General features: G+C 39.4%; 3 protein-coding genes and 1 long non-coding RNA gene across 5 annotated transcripts; all 4 read right to left on the reverse strand.

Moving 5' to 3' along the window:
* Positions 1-1212: 1212 nt before the first annotated feature.
* LOC115634255 (calcium and integrin-binding family member 2) lies at positions 1213-4524 on the reverse strand. The gene is made up of 5 exons (XM_030531850.1): positions 4431-4524; positions 4337-4371; positions 3500-3642; positions 3259-3381; positions 1213-1431 (listed from the first exon to the last, which is right to left on the reverse strand). The coding sequence occupies exons 1-5, from the start codon at positions 4479-4481 to the stop codon at positions 1214-1216; spliced, it is 570 nt and encodes a 189-aa protein (XP_030387710.1). The 5' UTR covers positions 4482-4524; the 3' UTR covers position 1213.
* A 1309-nt stretch (positions 4525-5833) lies between these two features.
* Positions 5834-14986, reverse strand: LOC115620989 (inositol-pentakisphosphate 2-kinase). 2 transcript variants are annotated; one of them, XM_030514512.1, is made up of 9 exons: positions 14345-14986; positions 13892-14044; positions 12822-12922; positions 10987-11334; positions 10036-10094; positions 9210-9356; positions 7554-8256; positions 6537-6757; positions 5834-6043 (listed from the first exon to the last, which is right to left on the reverse strand). In XM_030514512.1, exons 1-9 carry the CDS (start codon positions 14652-14654, stop codon positions 5872-5874), a joined length of 2214 nt encoding a protein of 737 aa, XP_030370372.1. In that variant the 5' UTR covers positions 14655-14986; the 3' UTR covers positions 5834-5871. The 2 variants fall into 2 exon arrangements, with proteins under 2 accessions (XP_030370372.1, XP_030370380.1); XM_030514520.1 differs by lacking the exons at positions 12822-12922; positions 13892-14044; positions 14345-14986 and having other exon boundaries at positions 10036-10097; positions 10987-11046.
* LOC115634009 lies at positions 13093-13893 on the reverse strand. The gene is made up of 2 exons (XR_003996399.1): positions 13858-13893; positions 13093-13773 (listed from the first exon to the last, which is right to left on the reverse strand). It is a non-coding gene; the product is annotated as an uncharacterized LOC115634009 (long non-coding RNA).
* A 109-nt stretch (positions 14987-15095) lies between the features above and the next one.
* Positions 15096-15462, reverse strand: LOC115634008 (immune-induced peptide 14). Its single transcript, XM_030531535.1, has 2 exons — positions 15320-15462; positions 15096-15245 (listed from the first exon to the last, which is right to left on the reverse strand). Exons 1-2 carry the CDS (start codon positions 15384-15386, stop codon positions 15172-15174), a joined length of 141 nt encoding a protein of 46 aa, XP_030387395.1. The 5' UTR covers positions 15387-15462; the 3' UTR covers positions 15096-15171.
* Between the last annotated feature and the right edge of the window lie 364 nt (positions 15463-15826).

Below are 15826 nucleotides of genomic sequence, written 5' to 3' on the forward strand. Positions count from 1 at the left end.
AACTGATTTAAATGAGCACTTCTGAAGAGCATGCCAGCCCTCAATACTAACCATGCCGCAGACCTCATCGTTGTGCAGTCAATTAGCTGCTAAGCTCTTGATAAAATGCAACTGAAGTTGCAAAAGCAATTACAGTAATTGCATGTGAGAAGCTTTTGGTAGCTAATAAAAACGACATCACGAATTTTGCAAAACAAGTTTAAGCTCAAATTGGCAAATTGATAAAAGTTTGACAGCGCCCATTTATGAATGTCGCCAGATACGAGGATGCTGGCTAAAAGCATACACAACTACTAAAATGGCCAAAGCATTGCCATTGACTGCCAATCTAGACCATTTGGGGTCAACAGCAGAAATAGCAGCAACAGCAACAGCAACAGCAACAGCATCTGCTGCAGCACATCAAAAGCAACATCAACATGGTTGTTGGTCATCGAATTGTGTTGGCTGCATAGCCGACTCTGCTGGCCTCTCACTTGGTTGATATGCATATAAGGCTTTATAAATTTTATAATACCTGCCATGCTGCATGACATTTGACACGAACATTGTCATGTCAATTGGTCAATGCAGCAGACAGTGACACACTCACACGAACTTTGGACTTCAGGCATTCGAGGATTCACGCACATTTCCAAACTGATGGGAATTTTATGTGAAACTCGTATTGACGCTGCATAAAGTATGACACACAATTCAATAACAGCAGTACATACACTTAAATGATAGGATTGGCAAATATAACCCAGAATCTTTGAAAGAGGTTACCCAAATACTGCCAATACTGCTAATAGCTTTTCGATTTCTTGTAGTTTTTTTCAAGCCAAGGATAATCCTTCACTGCACATACATTTTATTTAATTTTTAATGATTAATTTTTATTGTATTTATGAAACCTTTTTTATTGTGAAAGATATTTTCTAATCAAAAATATTAAAGTCCATGTGCTTACAATTTTTATTACATATTTCAGTATAGTAACCCATAGTTTTAATTTACAAAACACAAAAAAACGTTTTGGAATTACACTTTAATGTTGGAATTCTTTTTAGAAATACGATTCTTAATTTCAGGCAAACAATTTTGGATTGAACTAAAATGTAAATATAACACGAATTTGTTTGAGTGTTCACTCACACTATATATGTACACATACATATGTATATTTAATTTCAGGCGCATCTGTGCATATATGGATTTGGATGTGTGCAATCTATATCCGAATGTGAAATGTCGACAGAAAGTCTGGCGCACGCAGTATCACATGCTCGAATTCCAAAATGGACAGCTTGCCATCGCCATCGACATCGGCCTCCTCGATTACCTTGTCGGACACAAAACATTGCTCCTCGGGCGTGAGTTCGTTTTTGGTCATTGTTGTCAGGCAGGACATGAGGTCAGCGTGCCCAATGAAGCCATCTTGATCGAAATCTGTAAGGTTATGCAATGCGTTCGAAGAGCGTTAGCGTCATCATTGCTGACATTTTCTTCCCCAAAAGTCAAGTCATGTGTACAAAATGATGTTACCTAAGGTAACTTCATCGTCAGTAGGTGGATATGTGCCTGTGTATTTGTGTATGAGTGTGTATGTTCGATGTTGTTGTCAATGCACAATGCAATTTATGTCAATTGCAATCTAATAACTTGAGCTCGAGTACATGTGCGCTGCTCTGAATAGCGAACGGGCTCGACAAACAGCAAACAGAATAAAATTCGATGGAAAAAGCATCAATAAAACTAAACATTATACAATTCAACCTACTACTAAATTGCATTTAGTTATTCACGCTTCTAAACTCGGCCACCCAATGCTCACGTAAATAAAATTTAAAATCTAATTTAAACCCTTTTAGCAGCAATTTTACAATTACTCGTATAGTTTAAATCCCACAATGCTATGTAATTTATTGAATTGGATTGTTAAACAGTGTAAACAATTTTCTGTGATTCTGTCATATTTAAATGCGAACGAGTGGCAAATTTTTATATAATTCTATTTTATATTTTGCTTTTTTATCCAACCCCAGCGAATGCTTAACAACAAATTCAAATCCTCAATTTGATTTGGATTCGGTTAGTGATTTTAGTTATCGATGGCATGCCAGTTGTCTACCTTCAGATAATAAAGTTTTGAAGAAAAAGATGCAATTAAAGTGAGTGGGAAAATCATGAAATAAATGTTTCAGAAGAAACCAATATTATTATTACGACCAATATTTTTACATAATTCATAAATTGTTTACATTTCCTAAATTAGACCAACGATGGGCCGGAGAGAACAGGCGTTTTATAAGTTACAAGATTAACAAAAGGGTTATGAAGATGGATCTAAAAGATCGATCATGAAATGTTGAGGAAAAATGAGTGTCTACAAATGTTAAACCGAACTGTTTAAATTTTGGTTAAGTCTGGCTAAGATTTAAAGTATGATCAAGTCGAACTTGAAATAATTCGAATAACCATATTTAAGTCAAGTTCAACGGATTAATATATCCTTAACTGTCTCTCAGCTATGCTCCTTTCATAGCCCAATGAGTTAGCCTTTATTTAAAAAATTATAAAATCGAAATAAGAAAAAAACTGTTTCTTTTCTTTCAACATTTACATGTATAGTAAAGCTTCTCGCTTAATAGATATAAGAACTATATTCGTATAAATGTTGTATTTCTTTAACCAATATTGAGTGAGACGAACCGCATTAAATTTGTAAAAATGAAAATCGGCAGTTATGACACTTTCTGATATGATTTGTAAATACTGGAGAAAAATAACTTCTTCAAGCAAAATGAATAGACATTTCTTATGTGCGCTTTTGGAGTCATGCATTCCTTAAGGCTCATTAACAAACTAAGTTTAAGAAATTTAATTTTGTTTAACTCAAAGGTTGGTCCTTTCAATGCATATGTGATTTATTGTGGGTCGAGACAAATTCATTGGCCTCAATAGACAGGCGTGACGCTTTTTAAAAATTTGTAATTTAAATTTCAATTAAAACCCTTATTAGGATTTATTGCTCCGGCCTTGAACTTTGCCTGCAGCTTGGGGCGCCATTGTTGCTCGCGTCGCCGCAATTTACCGAGTACCAAGGTTGGGCAAAGGCAGGCAAATGCGTCCATGTAAATGCCAAAGACACGAGCGCCACACACATGCAGGCAGGGCGCGGAAATGCATAAACAAGACAGAGGGGTGGTAAACAACCATGGCGCCACACAGGCACAAAAATATAACGAGAACCACACAAACGAATATTCAACTTACCATAAATTTTGAAAGCGTAGAAAACTTTAATGTCTCTTGGCGCTTGCTCGCTGAATACGGACAGTGCGTCCAAAAAGTCCTCAAAGGATAAATTGCCCTGGCCATCGCGTGAAAAGGCCTCGCCTGAGCACATTGAGTGGTCGGGTGGTTCAAGTGGGCGTGGTCGGCAGCCGGGAGACGCAAATAAAGGATTTTTCACTTATGAGCATTGTTGCCTGTTTTTGGGCGGCGTTCTACTCACAAATGCGTCGTCGAAATGGATTCTCACGCCACTCCGGCATCTTTTCAATGCATTCGCATGGAACCTTGACACTTGAGGCTTGACCCTCGGTCATTTGGCGCGGAACCAAGTCTGGACGTAGCTCTCGAAAACGTTTATGCACGCTGCGAAAGAACAATATCAAAAACAACAACAACAACAATAGTGTCACACTGAGAAATTAATTTAATATTCTCGCCACTGTATTTATTTGTAACTTTTTACAAAATGTTGCTTGTGGGGCATAACTTGTTGCAACGCAGTTATTGTACATATTTATCGCAGGCCAATTTTAAGACAATAAATGCAGATTTTGGATAAGTTTAGTTTGTCAATTGGAAAAAGGAATAATGTTGGAACTACAAGATTTCTTTGTTAGTTCATTGGTATCGCATAAATTTGAGTTTTTCAAACCAAATTTAAATAAATTCATTTGTTTCACGTTCTCAAAATACAAGAAAAGTGTTACAATTACATTTGGAGTATAAAAACTCAATTTGTGAACCTTTTTTTTCCTGAGTGCAGCATCAACAATAGTTGGCCTACCCAGCTGAAATTTGTGAGTTTGCAGAGTTGATGGAAGGCATTGTGCTTGTGCCCCTTTACTAACCCACTCAGCCTTGCCCTTTCACGGCTCCTTTGTGCTGTGTGGCCAAACAAAGAACGAACACAAACAATGGCCTTCCAATGGGCTTTGTGATGTGCATTTGACATAGCCAAATGAAATGAAATAGTTCTGCTTATTATATTCTAATATAAATGGCTCGCCTGGTTAGGCATTTTATTGTGCGAGTATTTCTCCATTTTCTGCATACGTACCGCAAAATTTCCTTGCGTGTGAAGAACGTGCAGTCCTTTAACGTTAAAAATTTAATTTAATTTCGGGTCTCCAGGCTAGCTGCAGCTTCCTCACCTGATAGTCGTCGAGTTGTTGTTCGGTGAAAGTAACAACTTTGTTGCCCATTGCAGCTCCACGCACTTATTTTGCACTTCAATTGTTTATGTGTGCACGACCAAAACTCCGCAGCTGACTGCGAGAGACAATTTCTAACGAACTTACGAATGAGCGAACAGTGCGTGGCGATGGTCGCCACAAAACTGCCACAGGGCGAGCTTCAGCCCATCAGCATAACTTTGCATAAAAAACAGAGTCAGACACAGGAGCGACAGCGACAACGACATCGTTGACGTCGGCGGCGCCAGCGACCTACACACCCACATCCTGTCGCGTGCTCAGAACGTATGTTTGGTGTTGCACTCGAAGAAAAAAATTCGGTATGACTAGCTTGCAATCAGCCAAAAGCCTGACCTGTTTAACAATAGTTGGCGACTTTCGACACACGTGCCCGGAAAGTAGCAATGAAAAAAACGATTACCCAGTAGTCCCAGTAGGACTGTTTTTGCAGCAAAGATAAAGAGCAGAAAGTGGAGCTGGTTTGCTGTAAACAACTCACGATGTACGCTAAGCGACCTAGGCCAGTCATTCCTTTAAAGCCAATGATGTCTTTTAAACGCCATACATGATTGGAAGTTCTGTAAAGTTTACTAGTGTAATTAGTTTAAGTATAGCAATGCGACTATTTGTGCACCAAAGCCACAAAGAATGTTTTTCGAGTCGCTCGTTTATCTACCCAAAGATACATATTTAGTATACTTATAATAAGACTTACTCATACTTGTGCCAGCTTAATTTTTTAAAAATTACATAGAAAATACTAAAAACAAGCCGGACTTAATTCTATTCTTGCTTTCGCCATAAAGTAATTTGCCTCTTCCAACAAATTTTAAAACAGGTTTGAATGCAGCACAAACACCAATTAAATGATCACATTTTTCAGCAGTGACTAGTAGAGCCTTAACTATGTATTTTAATTAGAATTTGTTTATATAAATGGGTTTCTTACACAGAACTGAATTTTCTATGATTTCAAAACATGTTTCAGTGCAGCATGACTACCAATTTTCTTAAAAATATTAAATATATTACAAATATTATAAAATATTTCTTGAATTGTAAAAGTACGCCCTATATTATTATTTGTTCTCTCAGTGTGTGGTTTCTGCCACTATCGCATGGAAATTAATTAAGGAGTGTTCACCGCGTGCGTTGCCATTTTTTCATTTTTATTTTGCGCTTAACACGTTTTAGGGCCGCGCGACTTCGCTGTTCTGCGGCTTGTTTGACGCCGCTTGCTCTTTTTGCCGTCAAGTTGCGGCAAAATTGTTTTAGAGGTGCGACCAGTAGCAACAAGATATACAACAAATGCAAGTGAAAAAAACATAGCACAGTTTTCTGCGCAAAACACTCACTGCTTGTTTTTGGACTTTTTCTCCTTTTTTGCAAACTTTATTAATTAATTTAATGCTTGGTCGCATTTTTCAATCTCACGCGTTTGCTGTATAAATTTATGAAAGTGGCTATCAGGCTTTGGATCGAGATCCAATACGCTGACTTTGGCTATAAAGTGACGCTGAAAGTTGGCCAAATGCACATGCCACGGCTCCAAACGTTCAAGTTCCTTAGCACTGAAAGAGCGTAAAAAGAGTAGAAATTGATTAGCTCTTGCAGAGTGTGTTTGTTCATATGATTGATCGGCTCAATAGGTCTGAAAGGTGTGTCCATTACCGTTCTTTTAAATAAATTTCTCTATGCGAATCAATAAGTTACTCTGTCAAATATATTTAACAGTTCTGAACATCTAATTGAATTAAGCCCGAACGTATTAGAAGGACCTACGCATATATTCGTACATATGTAAGTAATATGATCATTTCAATATGGTTGTAGCTATAAGTAATTCGGTTTAGTTAGTACTTCATGAATTTGCCTATTTCCGTGAAGTCTAGACTTAAGTAAATTAAATACTGAATTGTTTTAATTTGAATTTTTAGGCATTGTTTTGCAACATTAAATCCTTATTTTGGGATTGTTTCTTTCTCTTCTTTTCAGCGTAGTGCAGTGAGATTGACAATATTTCACACCATTCGGTGCATTGTCGTACGAGTACAGTAGACCTACCTGACATTTTGGCATTGTATTTCCCGAAATGTCAACATTATCGAGCAGTCCAGCGCTGTGGCACCCAGCATATAAGCCTGTTCCGCTTCTAGTCCATCGATGTAGCCAATCCCTTGTACCTGCGTCTGTTCCTTTTCCCGGGCGAGGAGTGTGCGGAGGGCATTGTAGGTGGTCGTCACTTGTGTGGCGTACCCCGCCTCGGCCATGTAACGAAAATGCCGCTGTAATTGCAGCGTTAAATGGCAAAGTCAGTCACCCGGTCAGGAAGCGAGTAAAGAAAAAAGAGAGGTCTTTGGGAACTTACACACCCTCCACTGCCTGCTAAATCGACACAAAAACCGAATTACACTTGGCTGTCCACACGGCCACGAGGGCCTCGGGCTATAGCCAGCAGATTTCTCACTTGGCTGGCGTCCAAGTGAGCGTCGCTTTGGCAAATCCCAGTGACCAGTGGCCGATGCTCACTTAGCTGCCTTTTCAATTTCACTTTTTGTACGCCTTGCAATGGACTTGAAGCATTGTTGAAACATCACCTATAGCTATAGTTTTTGCTGTGCTTTCCCCACCTGTCTAGCTGTCTGACATTCCTTGGGCAGGCAGAAATTAAGAAATTAGCTGTCAAGATGGACGCAAGAACGAGGAAGAGCTGATTAAGAACTAGAACTAGGCTCTACCTAAGATATAAATAGTTTTCTATGAACTACAATATGAAGCTTCTACAATTTGTTTGTGAAAATATTGTAGTTCTGGATGGATGGATGGTATTGATGAGCGAGTTAGGAGTTGATTAACAGCTAAATGTGATATATCAGTGTACTTTTTTCCAACACTCTTTGACACTTCAAATGGGCAAACAAAAGTTGCATTTATTGTATTATGCTGCTGTTTTATTGGAGGGGTTTATAACAGTACATATAGCTATAGTTTTGGAAAAATGTGCTAAAAAAGTGTGTTTAATTGCCTGTCCCTTATTGCATCAATGCTGTAAAAATAAAAGACTGATAGTTGGCTGCTTACCTTCACCAAGAATTGCAAATGTAAAATTTTTTGCAGGACACAATTTTTTGGTAAGCACGATATTTCCGTTGTGTTGATTTGTGCTTGAGTCGCCAGTGGTTCCGTTTCCGTTTTTGTTTCCGCTTTCGTTTCAGTGGCCATTGCCACATTCGCTGTCGTTGTAGTTGTCGTTCTCGTTGACTTTGCGCACGTGCTTGGCTCAATTGTTGTGCTTTCCCAGGTCGATGTTGCTGTTGCCATTGTTGCTTCTACAGATTCTGTTGTTGTTTGCCTTGCCGTTCTTGTTGCAGTTGTTGTTTTAGTTACTTTGCCACGTTTTGTATACCTTTGCGTCTCTTTTGCAGCAGCTGCTCTCGTTGCTGTTGTTGTTGTTGCTGCTGCTACGGCTGCTACTACTGCTGCATTCAAGCGTTGCGGTTGACCAGCGGCAGCTTTAACAATGTCATCTACAGCTCCCGCACTAGCATCTACAGTCGCTTTCACATTAGGTGCGCCAATTTCCACAGCTTGAGCCTCAGCCTCAGTCTCAGTCTCAGCTTCGGCTTCCGCTTTTGTCTTTTCATCTGCTGCTGACTCTGCCTCTACTTCTGTCGACTGCGCTGCCTTTGGATCCACGTACAGCTCTGCAGCTACGTGGCCGTCCTGGCTATATTCCCTGAGCAGGCAGGCGACCAACAAATGTTTTATAAGCACCATAATTTCACTGGAGAATTTCAGTGATTTTATGGCGAGTTTTCGAATATTTCGTTTGTTAGCATTTACAATGCACATTCCGAGTGTTTGGTGTTATTGTTGTTGGCGTTGTTGTTGTTGTTTTTGTTGGTTGCGTTGTTGTCAACGATGTTGCGAATGGTTTTGTGTGTATTTCCAAAGGTGTTGAGCAAAAATAACAACAAAAAAAGTAAAATGAAAATGTTAACGTTCGCCACGAGAGATTTTCGAATGGTCCGTTGTTTGCATTATTTATTGAATATTTGCGTGCACAGAAAATTGGTTACAGTTGGCTGCACCACTCGCTTTTCTCTCCCATTCCCTTCCTCACTGTATTTGAAATAACATTTTCCTGTACGAAAATTTATGCATGCTGCTGCCGCAAAGGGTATCGGTACCGAACCGGTGTAAGTTTACGAGCGTGTCAGTAAAGTAATTAAGTTGTAAAAAAGCAGGTGAAATGACTTTAAAGCTTAGCAACTATAGCTTATTAATGTTAAGTCTGAATTGAAAACGATCAGAGAAATTTCACTAAATTTGTAGTTCGAGAGATTGCAAAGAGTTACTAGAATTTCGGATGCTTCTTCAATCGAACTAACTACATATTGTAGAACTAATATTTAGTATGAAAAACTTGTATTTTGTAAGTATAACAAATATAATATAATATATTAGTTAGAAATTATAGTAAGATTTAATATTTGCACACGTCGTTCCTATGGCAGCTATATAAAAAAGAGGCAATGATACGTATGGAATGTCTGGTAAGGGATTCAGGCGGAATGACCCTGGACTAATGCACAGATGCACATACCTATATCGATACGTTGCATCTATTACGTGGGGCTTGCCAGGCCCCCTTCTCCGGTTATACATAGTCGAAGCCTTTACTTACTTTACCTTTCACCTTTCGGGTAGGAGGTATAAAAAAAACACTAAGCTTACCCTTGAAAAACTCGACTATGAAGCTCCTCGCAGGAAATCGAATTTTCATGATCGCCATAAATTAAATTGCCGTTGCGGAATACACGTAAATTATTTTGCGGACAGGCAAAAAGTGCACTCAAGGCATCAAGCATACGACCGGGTGCACTAAAATAAATAAGAAATAAAGAAGAAAAAACTGAAACTTTTACATATGTATGTGTATATATGAAAACAGTTTTGTAACAATATTTTGGTAACGCAAAGGCCGATAATATAAAAAGCTACATGTATAGAATATGCAACGTTGTATATATAGAATGAAATGAAAAGAGTGCCAGGCGGCAAGCCGGAATGAAAGCGCAAGCAAATTGAATTTCGTGCACGGATGCACGCATGACTTAAAACAGCGGGCCACAAATAAACGAATGAACGACGCCGGACACGGGCACGGACATGGACACGGCAGGGAGAGAGCCGGGTCCAAAATATAATAAAAGCTGGCAAGGAAACAGAAACAGAGTAAAAATGGCAGGCGCGGCCGCACAAGTGCACCGCACACTCACACATACACAGACACACACATTACGACGCATACATGTAGCATAGGTAGGACAGGCCACAAGCCCGAAAGTGTTGGAATTATGAAGCACGACAGGACACGCAAATGGAGCAGATTGAAATTTATGACTTAAAGGCGTGCTCAGAAACAGGACCACGGGATACACATATGAAGAGAAAAAGCCCAGCACATAAAAGTTTATTATTTTGTGACGCAAAGCCCGAAAACTTGTTGAGTTTCTGCCACTACTTAGCATTTAGAATGTGCCAAGAGCCAAAGACTTACCCGGAAAACAGCTCCATAGGGCAATAGGCGCTCAATCGCTTGATTTTCCCATTCTTCAGCTACTTAAAAAGAGAAATAGAGAATAAAAGTGTTATGCAAACCAAAAATAAAGAACAAAAGTACAGTCGAACGTGAAGATCCGAAAAAATATAACCACAATAAACTACAATGTCATACAAATGACTACTCAGAGAGAGAGAGAGAGAGAGTTTATATCTAGAGTTTGTTATCATACCATTTTATTAATAATGGTCAAATACTATATTGAGGTTCGTTGTTTGGACTACTTAGTTTAATTTCTGTTTTAAAAAATCTACTACTTTTAATGATGTTCTCTAGTTTTATCTGGATTTCAAATACTTGTTTCGGACAGGAGTGATTTTGATTCATTGATTGTTGTGTAAAATGAAATAGCGGAAATATACTGTTTTAGGATTACTTATCTTTCTTGACTAGACTGAAAAATTACCTTCGTCTATTTTCGCCAGAGGTCTAAAGGTCCTAATTTAATCAGTTTTTAAATAGCAGTTTAAAGTTCATTATTATTTATTTAGGGTGTTAGATCTATAACGTCTATAGTCACTTTTGGCTGTGAATTGGAACGTTTCGGAGGCGTTAAAAGACATTATTATACATTTATTTTAGAGGCTTTCATATCCATTAAATTAATGGTTTAACGTACTTATTTAGCGAAAACTGTATAGATTGAACAAATTGTCAAAGTTTTGGAGGTGATAAGTTCAATTGCAAATAACACGCAAGTAGTATCTATCTTTATAAACCAATTGAGTTCCAAAATGGTTACAATCAATTCGTCTAGTGGCTTTTTGTAAGTGACGAAAATACCTCAATAAGGGGATACGTTTTAAATGGAGCTCGACTGCAACTATTAAATGACATGGACACGACTAAAGGTATTCAGCAGAGCTCTGGACACCTTCCCAGACTCACCTTCAGTAGTTGCATGCTGCAGAAGCGACACATACAGTCTGGTTTTGTTAACTTGGCTGCCGTTGCAATTGGCAACGATTGTTCAGTGGCAGCAACATTGCTTGTCGAAATGACCGTTGTTGTTGCAGTGCTTCCTGTAGCCTGCTGGCGACCCACTGCTGGAGTGGGCATTACTGTTGCTGCTGTCGCGCCTGCTGGCGTTAAATCAAATAAATCGCTGACATCACTTGGCAACAGCATCCAACCTTGTTTTGGTTTTATTTCGATGGCATATGTATCTCCCAGAATCGTTGTTGTTGTTGTTCCCATGTCCACGCTCGTGTCCGTATCCGTGCTCGTGCCCTTTGCCTGCAAATTATTTCGTTTGGCTTATTCCTTCAATTCCTGCTTTCTTCTTCTTTTTTTTTATAGTTTTCATTGCCCCGGCACAAAAGGTGAAATAACCTGCAGTGTAACTTAAAAAAAAAAAAACAGAAAACAAAACGAAAATGGCTGCACACAAATGCAAGAAAAACGAAGCAGCGTGAAATATTATGCCGTCAGCAGGACAGCCGGGCCACGGCAGCACGACAGACGGAGTCGCTCTTAGAGATACACTGCTGGGGTTGTGCTTTTCGTTGTTGGTATTCCGACTTGAAAATACCATTAGAATAAGAGATACGGGATATATGGGAATATAATTTGAACTTTGTTGTCCTTTCTATATAAGTAGTACTATGTTGCTCTCAAGTCATTAGAGTAAAATATTATCTGGCACCGAGGATATTATAAAACTGATTTAGCGAATAATAATAATAATCATTTATACAACACATTTAAAAGACTGAAAATAAGGGATTATTTGGGGAAGTTTGGGCATAAGTTTTTCATTTTAGGCGTCGCTTGAATTTCTGTACATTTTCTTACTCATACACGTACTCGTATGCACTTTAACTTTAACGGACTGAAGTTATGACCATGGCCAATATAACACGTACTATAACAAGCTTCATCAGAAGTTAGGGTATAATGAACATTCCCGAAAGAGACAGCCATTTTGCATGAAGTTATCATCGTCGAGTGCCTGAACATGAACACCAAAAATAACTCGCATTGCATTTGCAGGTCCAGGTATTCTTAATTGTTGTTACTGTAGTTGCTGCAGTGACATGAAAAAATAACAATTTTTTCTGTTGTCGCCGATTGCATGATGAGTTATGTTGGGTTATAGAGACCTCTGGAAAGAGCGCAGTGCAGAGGTGACGAGTAAGAATGGAAAATGAACATTTGAAGATGCTGCGGCAGCAAGGCCCAATTATAGGCCGACGGTAAACCGTTGGCCATTCGCCTGAGAGGTGTAAGTTATGGTACAATTTCATTTCGTTCCATGTTTGGATATAAATTCAATATGACGAAAGGGAAAACAAAAAGCGAAATTTGGTTGAAAAAATGGGAACAAAAAACTATCGCCAGCAGCACTTTCAAAGCAATTTCGACGTCTTTTATAACCGCACTAACTGAGGGGGGCAGCAACGTCCGGGGTAGCAGCTACACGGCAACAAAGTGTTTACACTGTTGCCCACTTTAATTCAAAACAAAGAACCGTTGATTTATGTAGCTTGCCATTGGCGCGGACCCTGGGTCTAGCCGCGGAGGGCGAAGAGGGGTGGTACAAGCTAAACCGCAACGGAAGCGCGCATATGGCAAAAATACCAATATTGTCCTTGTACAAAATGCACAATTTATTTGGGCAGGGCATAGCACGAATATCCCGAATAGAGTGGAAGGCAGCGCATCCATCCTACTCCTGCTAGTGCAAGCTTGCTCGCCTGCTGACTGGCTGACCAGCAACTCACCTGTAAGTTGGCGAGCAGCGTATCGAACATGGGCGGCAACTGGGTCACATCTGGCATCAGCAGACCGAATGGCCCCACAAATTCCTTATCCAGACGCGCAACTGCATGTGATAGAAAGAAAGCGATGAGCGTGAATAGTGGCGATAAATCGAAAGAAAGTTATGTTAACAAGACATTACTGTTTTTTTGAAATTGAAAACCAAAATCAATAAAATCCGTCGGCCTATTATACTTAATATATCTGAGACATGTAAGTAATGCTTGATAAAACTCTGATCATAACATGGTAAATTTTATTAGAAATTGGATTTATTGAATTACAGACTCCCATGTTTTCCTATACGACTTTTGAAATATTTATAGCCATGATCTTATATATTTACTTATATACGAGCATTTGTTAATTTTCCAGAATTATATGTTGCATATTTTCGATATGTTTTGATGCGTTTGCCACATTGTATTTCTTTTTACACCTCTAGCTTGAATGTAAAATTGCAGCCATCCGTTAGATTGCGATTATTGATATATAGACGACCGGGTTAGCGGCATAGTGCCAGATAAAATGATAAATTGTGGCCAGGCGAAGCGCGCAGCCTGTTGCTAGAGCGTCCCATAAACCGAATTTTGATATATGGCCGCGACTATTGCAAGTCCAAGCTCGGCAGCTCTGGCACTAATCAGTCCCATGTGTACGAAACTTGCAAAATAACCGGACGTAGGACTCCGGACTAGTTTGTGGCCTCAGCCAGAGCAAGGACTGCATCGCTGGCAATGGCCGCTCATGTGTAACGTTCATCGTAAATGTCCGAGCCAAAGGGCCGCAGTAAAAAGCTCGTTTATGATTGATTGCAGTTGCTTTCAAAGGCATTGGACGGCGGCCAAGTCACCAGAAGCACTAAAGGCCAAGAACTGAGATGAAGGAGTCAGAGACGAATGCAAGGCAAAGGCTCTGATCAAATAAAAATGTAGCTTCAAAAAAAGAAGATTGCACAATTTCTTGCACAGGGCAGGCACAATGGCAACGCATACATACATCTCTATACACACATGTACGTGTGTGTACATACTTGGCCTGGCGTTGCGTATGTGGTCGTTTATCCAAAATCTATCGCTTTCCTTTGGTATGGCAACAATATCCGCTTCGCAGACAAACTCATTTCCTAATAGACGGCGCATTATCTCGATATAAGCCATAAAATCCGGCATTGTCAAGTCGCCAGCTAGAAAGAAGCAAACAAGAAATAAGATAAATGAAATAAACACATTTGATGCAATGGCAGTGGCATACGAGGATACAAAGGAGCCGAGGGAGTAAAAGCCAGCGAAGCAGGCAAAACCCAAAGCCAAAGCACAATACACAAATTGCCTGGCTACATAGGGTATGTACTTATGTACATATCTATACATATGTACATATGTGTGTTTCTTTGGGCGTTGGGTGTTTGAAGTTGCACGCAACCATTTCCTGCCGCCGCTACCCAAAAAAGAGAAAAAATGATTATACGGACAAACTAACCAACCTTTTTCTCTTGATGTTTTAGTTTTCATGGAAACATGGGGCGGACTTCGCTCTTGTTGCTGTTGCTTTGCTTCCGGCTGCGCCTGCGGACGAATACTTCGCTGTTGTTGTAGCGCCTGTCTGCTGGATATCATTTTTGGCAAACGCAAAACTTTTTTAAATTGCGGCAATGCCAGCACCAAATTTGCATTACCCTCCGCCCGGTAGATCAGCTCGATTTGGCTCAGCTCCATATGCGCGGGCAAGTGCAGCAGCGTGTTTATGGTCTTTGCTGCAGCAACTTCAGCTTCTCTAGATGCAGTCCCTGTCATGACTTATGTGGGGCTTGTGGTTCAGTGGCGTGAGTCACAATTTCACTGACACGGACGTTTGTCTGCGGCCCGCGTTGATGACTGCCGATTGTGGTTCTTTGTTGTTGTTGTTGATGCAGTTGGCGCGACAATTGACTGGCTTTCTCTTCTCCTTGCGACACCTGCTTGCCTGCTTATCGAAGTTGATAGCTAACAAACATCCTTGATCAAAATAGTTAGGCTTTCCTACTTAATTTAGCAAACAAGTTTTGTTTTATGGACAAAAACAAAGCACAACTACTTTGCCAGAAACAGTAATCAGCTGTGCGTGTGGTAGATCGTTTTAGTGTGTACACATGCAGTGGAAAAACACAAATACCGCAATCTAGTATTTTTCAACGTAGTGGCAAAGTGAAACCGAATAATAAATAAACCCGCGACATTTTCGATAAAAACAAAAACTTTTTTTGTATTCTTTTTTAATATTTTTCATAGTATCTTCATAGTATTAACGTAGTATTTAACGATCAGTAGGTCCTTAGTTTTTACGAATATATTGTCCATTTTCAGTCTGTACCAATGTGTGGCCTGGAGTCTTAATGACTTGAGTTCCTGTAAAATAAAACAAATGCATTATAAATATTAAAGCCTATTAGTATTTTTTTTTATTTTTTTGTATTACGTACCTCCCTCAGCACTGGTCACAGCCACAATCAGGGCAAAGACAAATGCACAGATTTTTACGAACTGCATGTTTATGTGTTGCTGGATACTCGTTTAATGAACAGTCGAAGCGCTCGACTCTGCCTTTATACCTATACGAGCAGAGCATTTGGGAAATCCAGGGCCTATAAACATATAAGTATAATCTACGCAGTATTTCAATATACATACATACTTACATATGTATATAAATAAACACAGTGCTGAGGTCGAACTCGTCTACTCTCATGTAGTCAGATAACGCTAATTAATGAATATTAAGACAGGCTTTGCGTATGCATTTTCTAAGTACTATATGGAAGTATTGGGGTGTACATATTTGTATAGATATGTATACAAACTACAGTGAAATTCCCACAAGCTGGACACCCATCGTAGCACTTTTTTGTAAGGCTTTGGGAGATGCCCGCTAACGGTAAAGGAACAAAATATTTATTTGAAATGCTTTGTTGAAACCACCCAAAAGGCAG

Source organism: Scaptodrosophila lebanonensis, unplaced genomic scaffold, assembly GCF_003285725.1.
Source record: "Scaptodrosophila lebanonensis strain 11010-0011.00,11010-0021.00 unplaced genomic scaffold, SlebRS2 tig00000001-arrow-pilon, whole genome shotgun sequence".
Taxonomy (NCBI): domain Eukaryota; kingdom Metazoa; phylum Arthropoda; class Insecta; order Diptera; family Drosophilidae; genus Scaptodrosophila; species Scaptodrosophila lebanonensis.

What these genes read in the sequence shown, in the direction of transcription:
- LOC115634255 (XM_030531850.1), bottom strand. Translation starts at nt 4,481, where the DNA reads ATGGGCAACAAAGTTGTTACTTTCACCGAACAACAACTCGACGACTAT. An exon ending in AACAACTCGACGACTATCAG is followed by an intron (nt 4,372 to 4,430) that starts GTGAGGAAGCTG and finishes TTAACGTTAAAG; the next exon opens with GACTGCACGTTCTTCACACG. An exon ending in CTACGCTTTCAAAATTTATG is followed by an intron (nt 1,432 to 3,258) that starts GTAAGTTGAATA and finishes ATAACCTTACAG; the next exon opens with ATTTCGATCAAGATGGCTTC.
- LOC115620989 (XM_030514512.1), bottom strand. Translation starts at nt 14,654, where the DNA reads ATGACAGGGACTGCATCTAGAGAAGCTGAAGTTGCTGCAGCAAAGACC. An exon ending in CATAGTCGAGTTTTTCAAGG is followed by an intron (nt 8,257 to 9,209) that starts GTAAGCTTAGTG and finishes GAAATTCTCCAG; the next exon opens with TGAAATTATGGTGCTTATAA. An exon ending in ATTTGCAATTCTTGGTGAAG is followed by an intron (nt 6,758 to 7,553) that starts GTAAGCAGCCAA and finishes CTGCAATTACAG; the next exon opens with CGGCATTTTCGTTACATGGC.
- LOC115634008 (XM_030531535.1), bottom strand. Translation starts at nt 15,386, where the DNA reads ATGCAGTTCGTAAAAATCTGTGCATTTGTCTTTGCCCTGATTGTGGCT. An exon ending in TGTGACCAGTGCTGAGGGAG is followed by an intron (nt 15,246 to 15,319) that starts GTACGTAATACA and finishes TTTATTTTACAG; the next exon opens with GAACTCAAGTCATTAAGACT.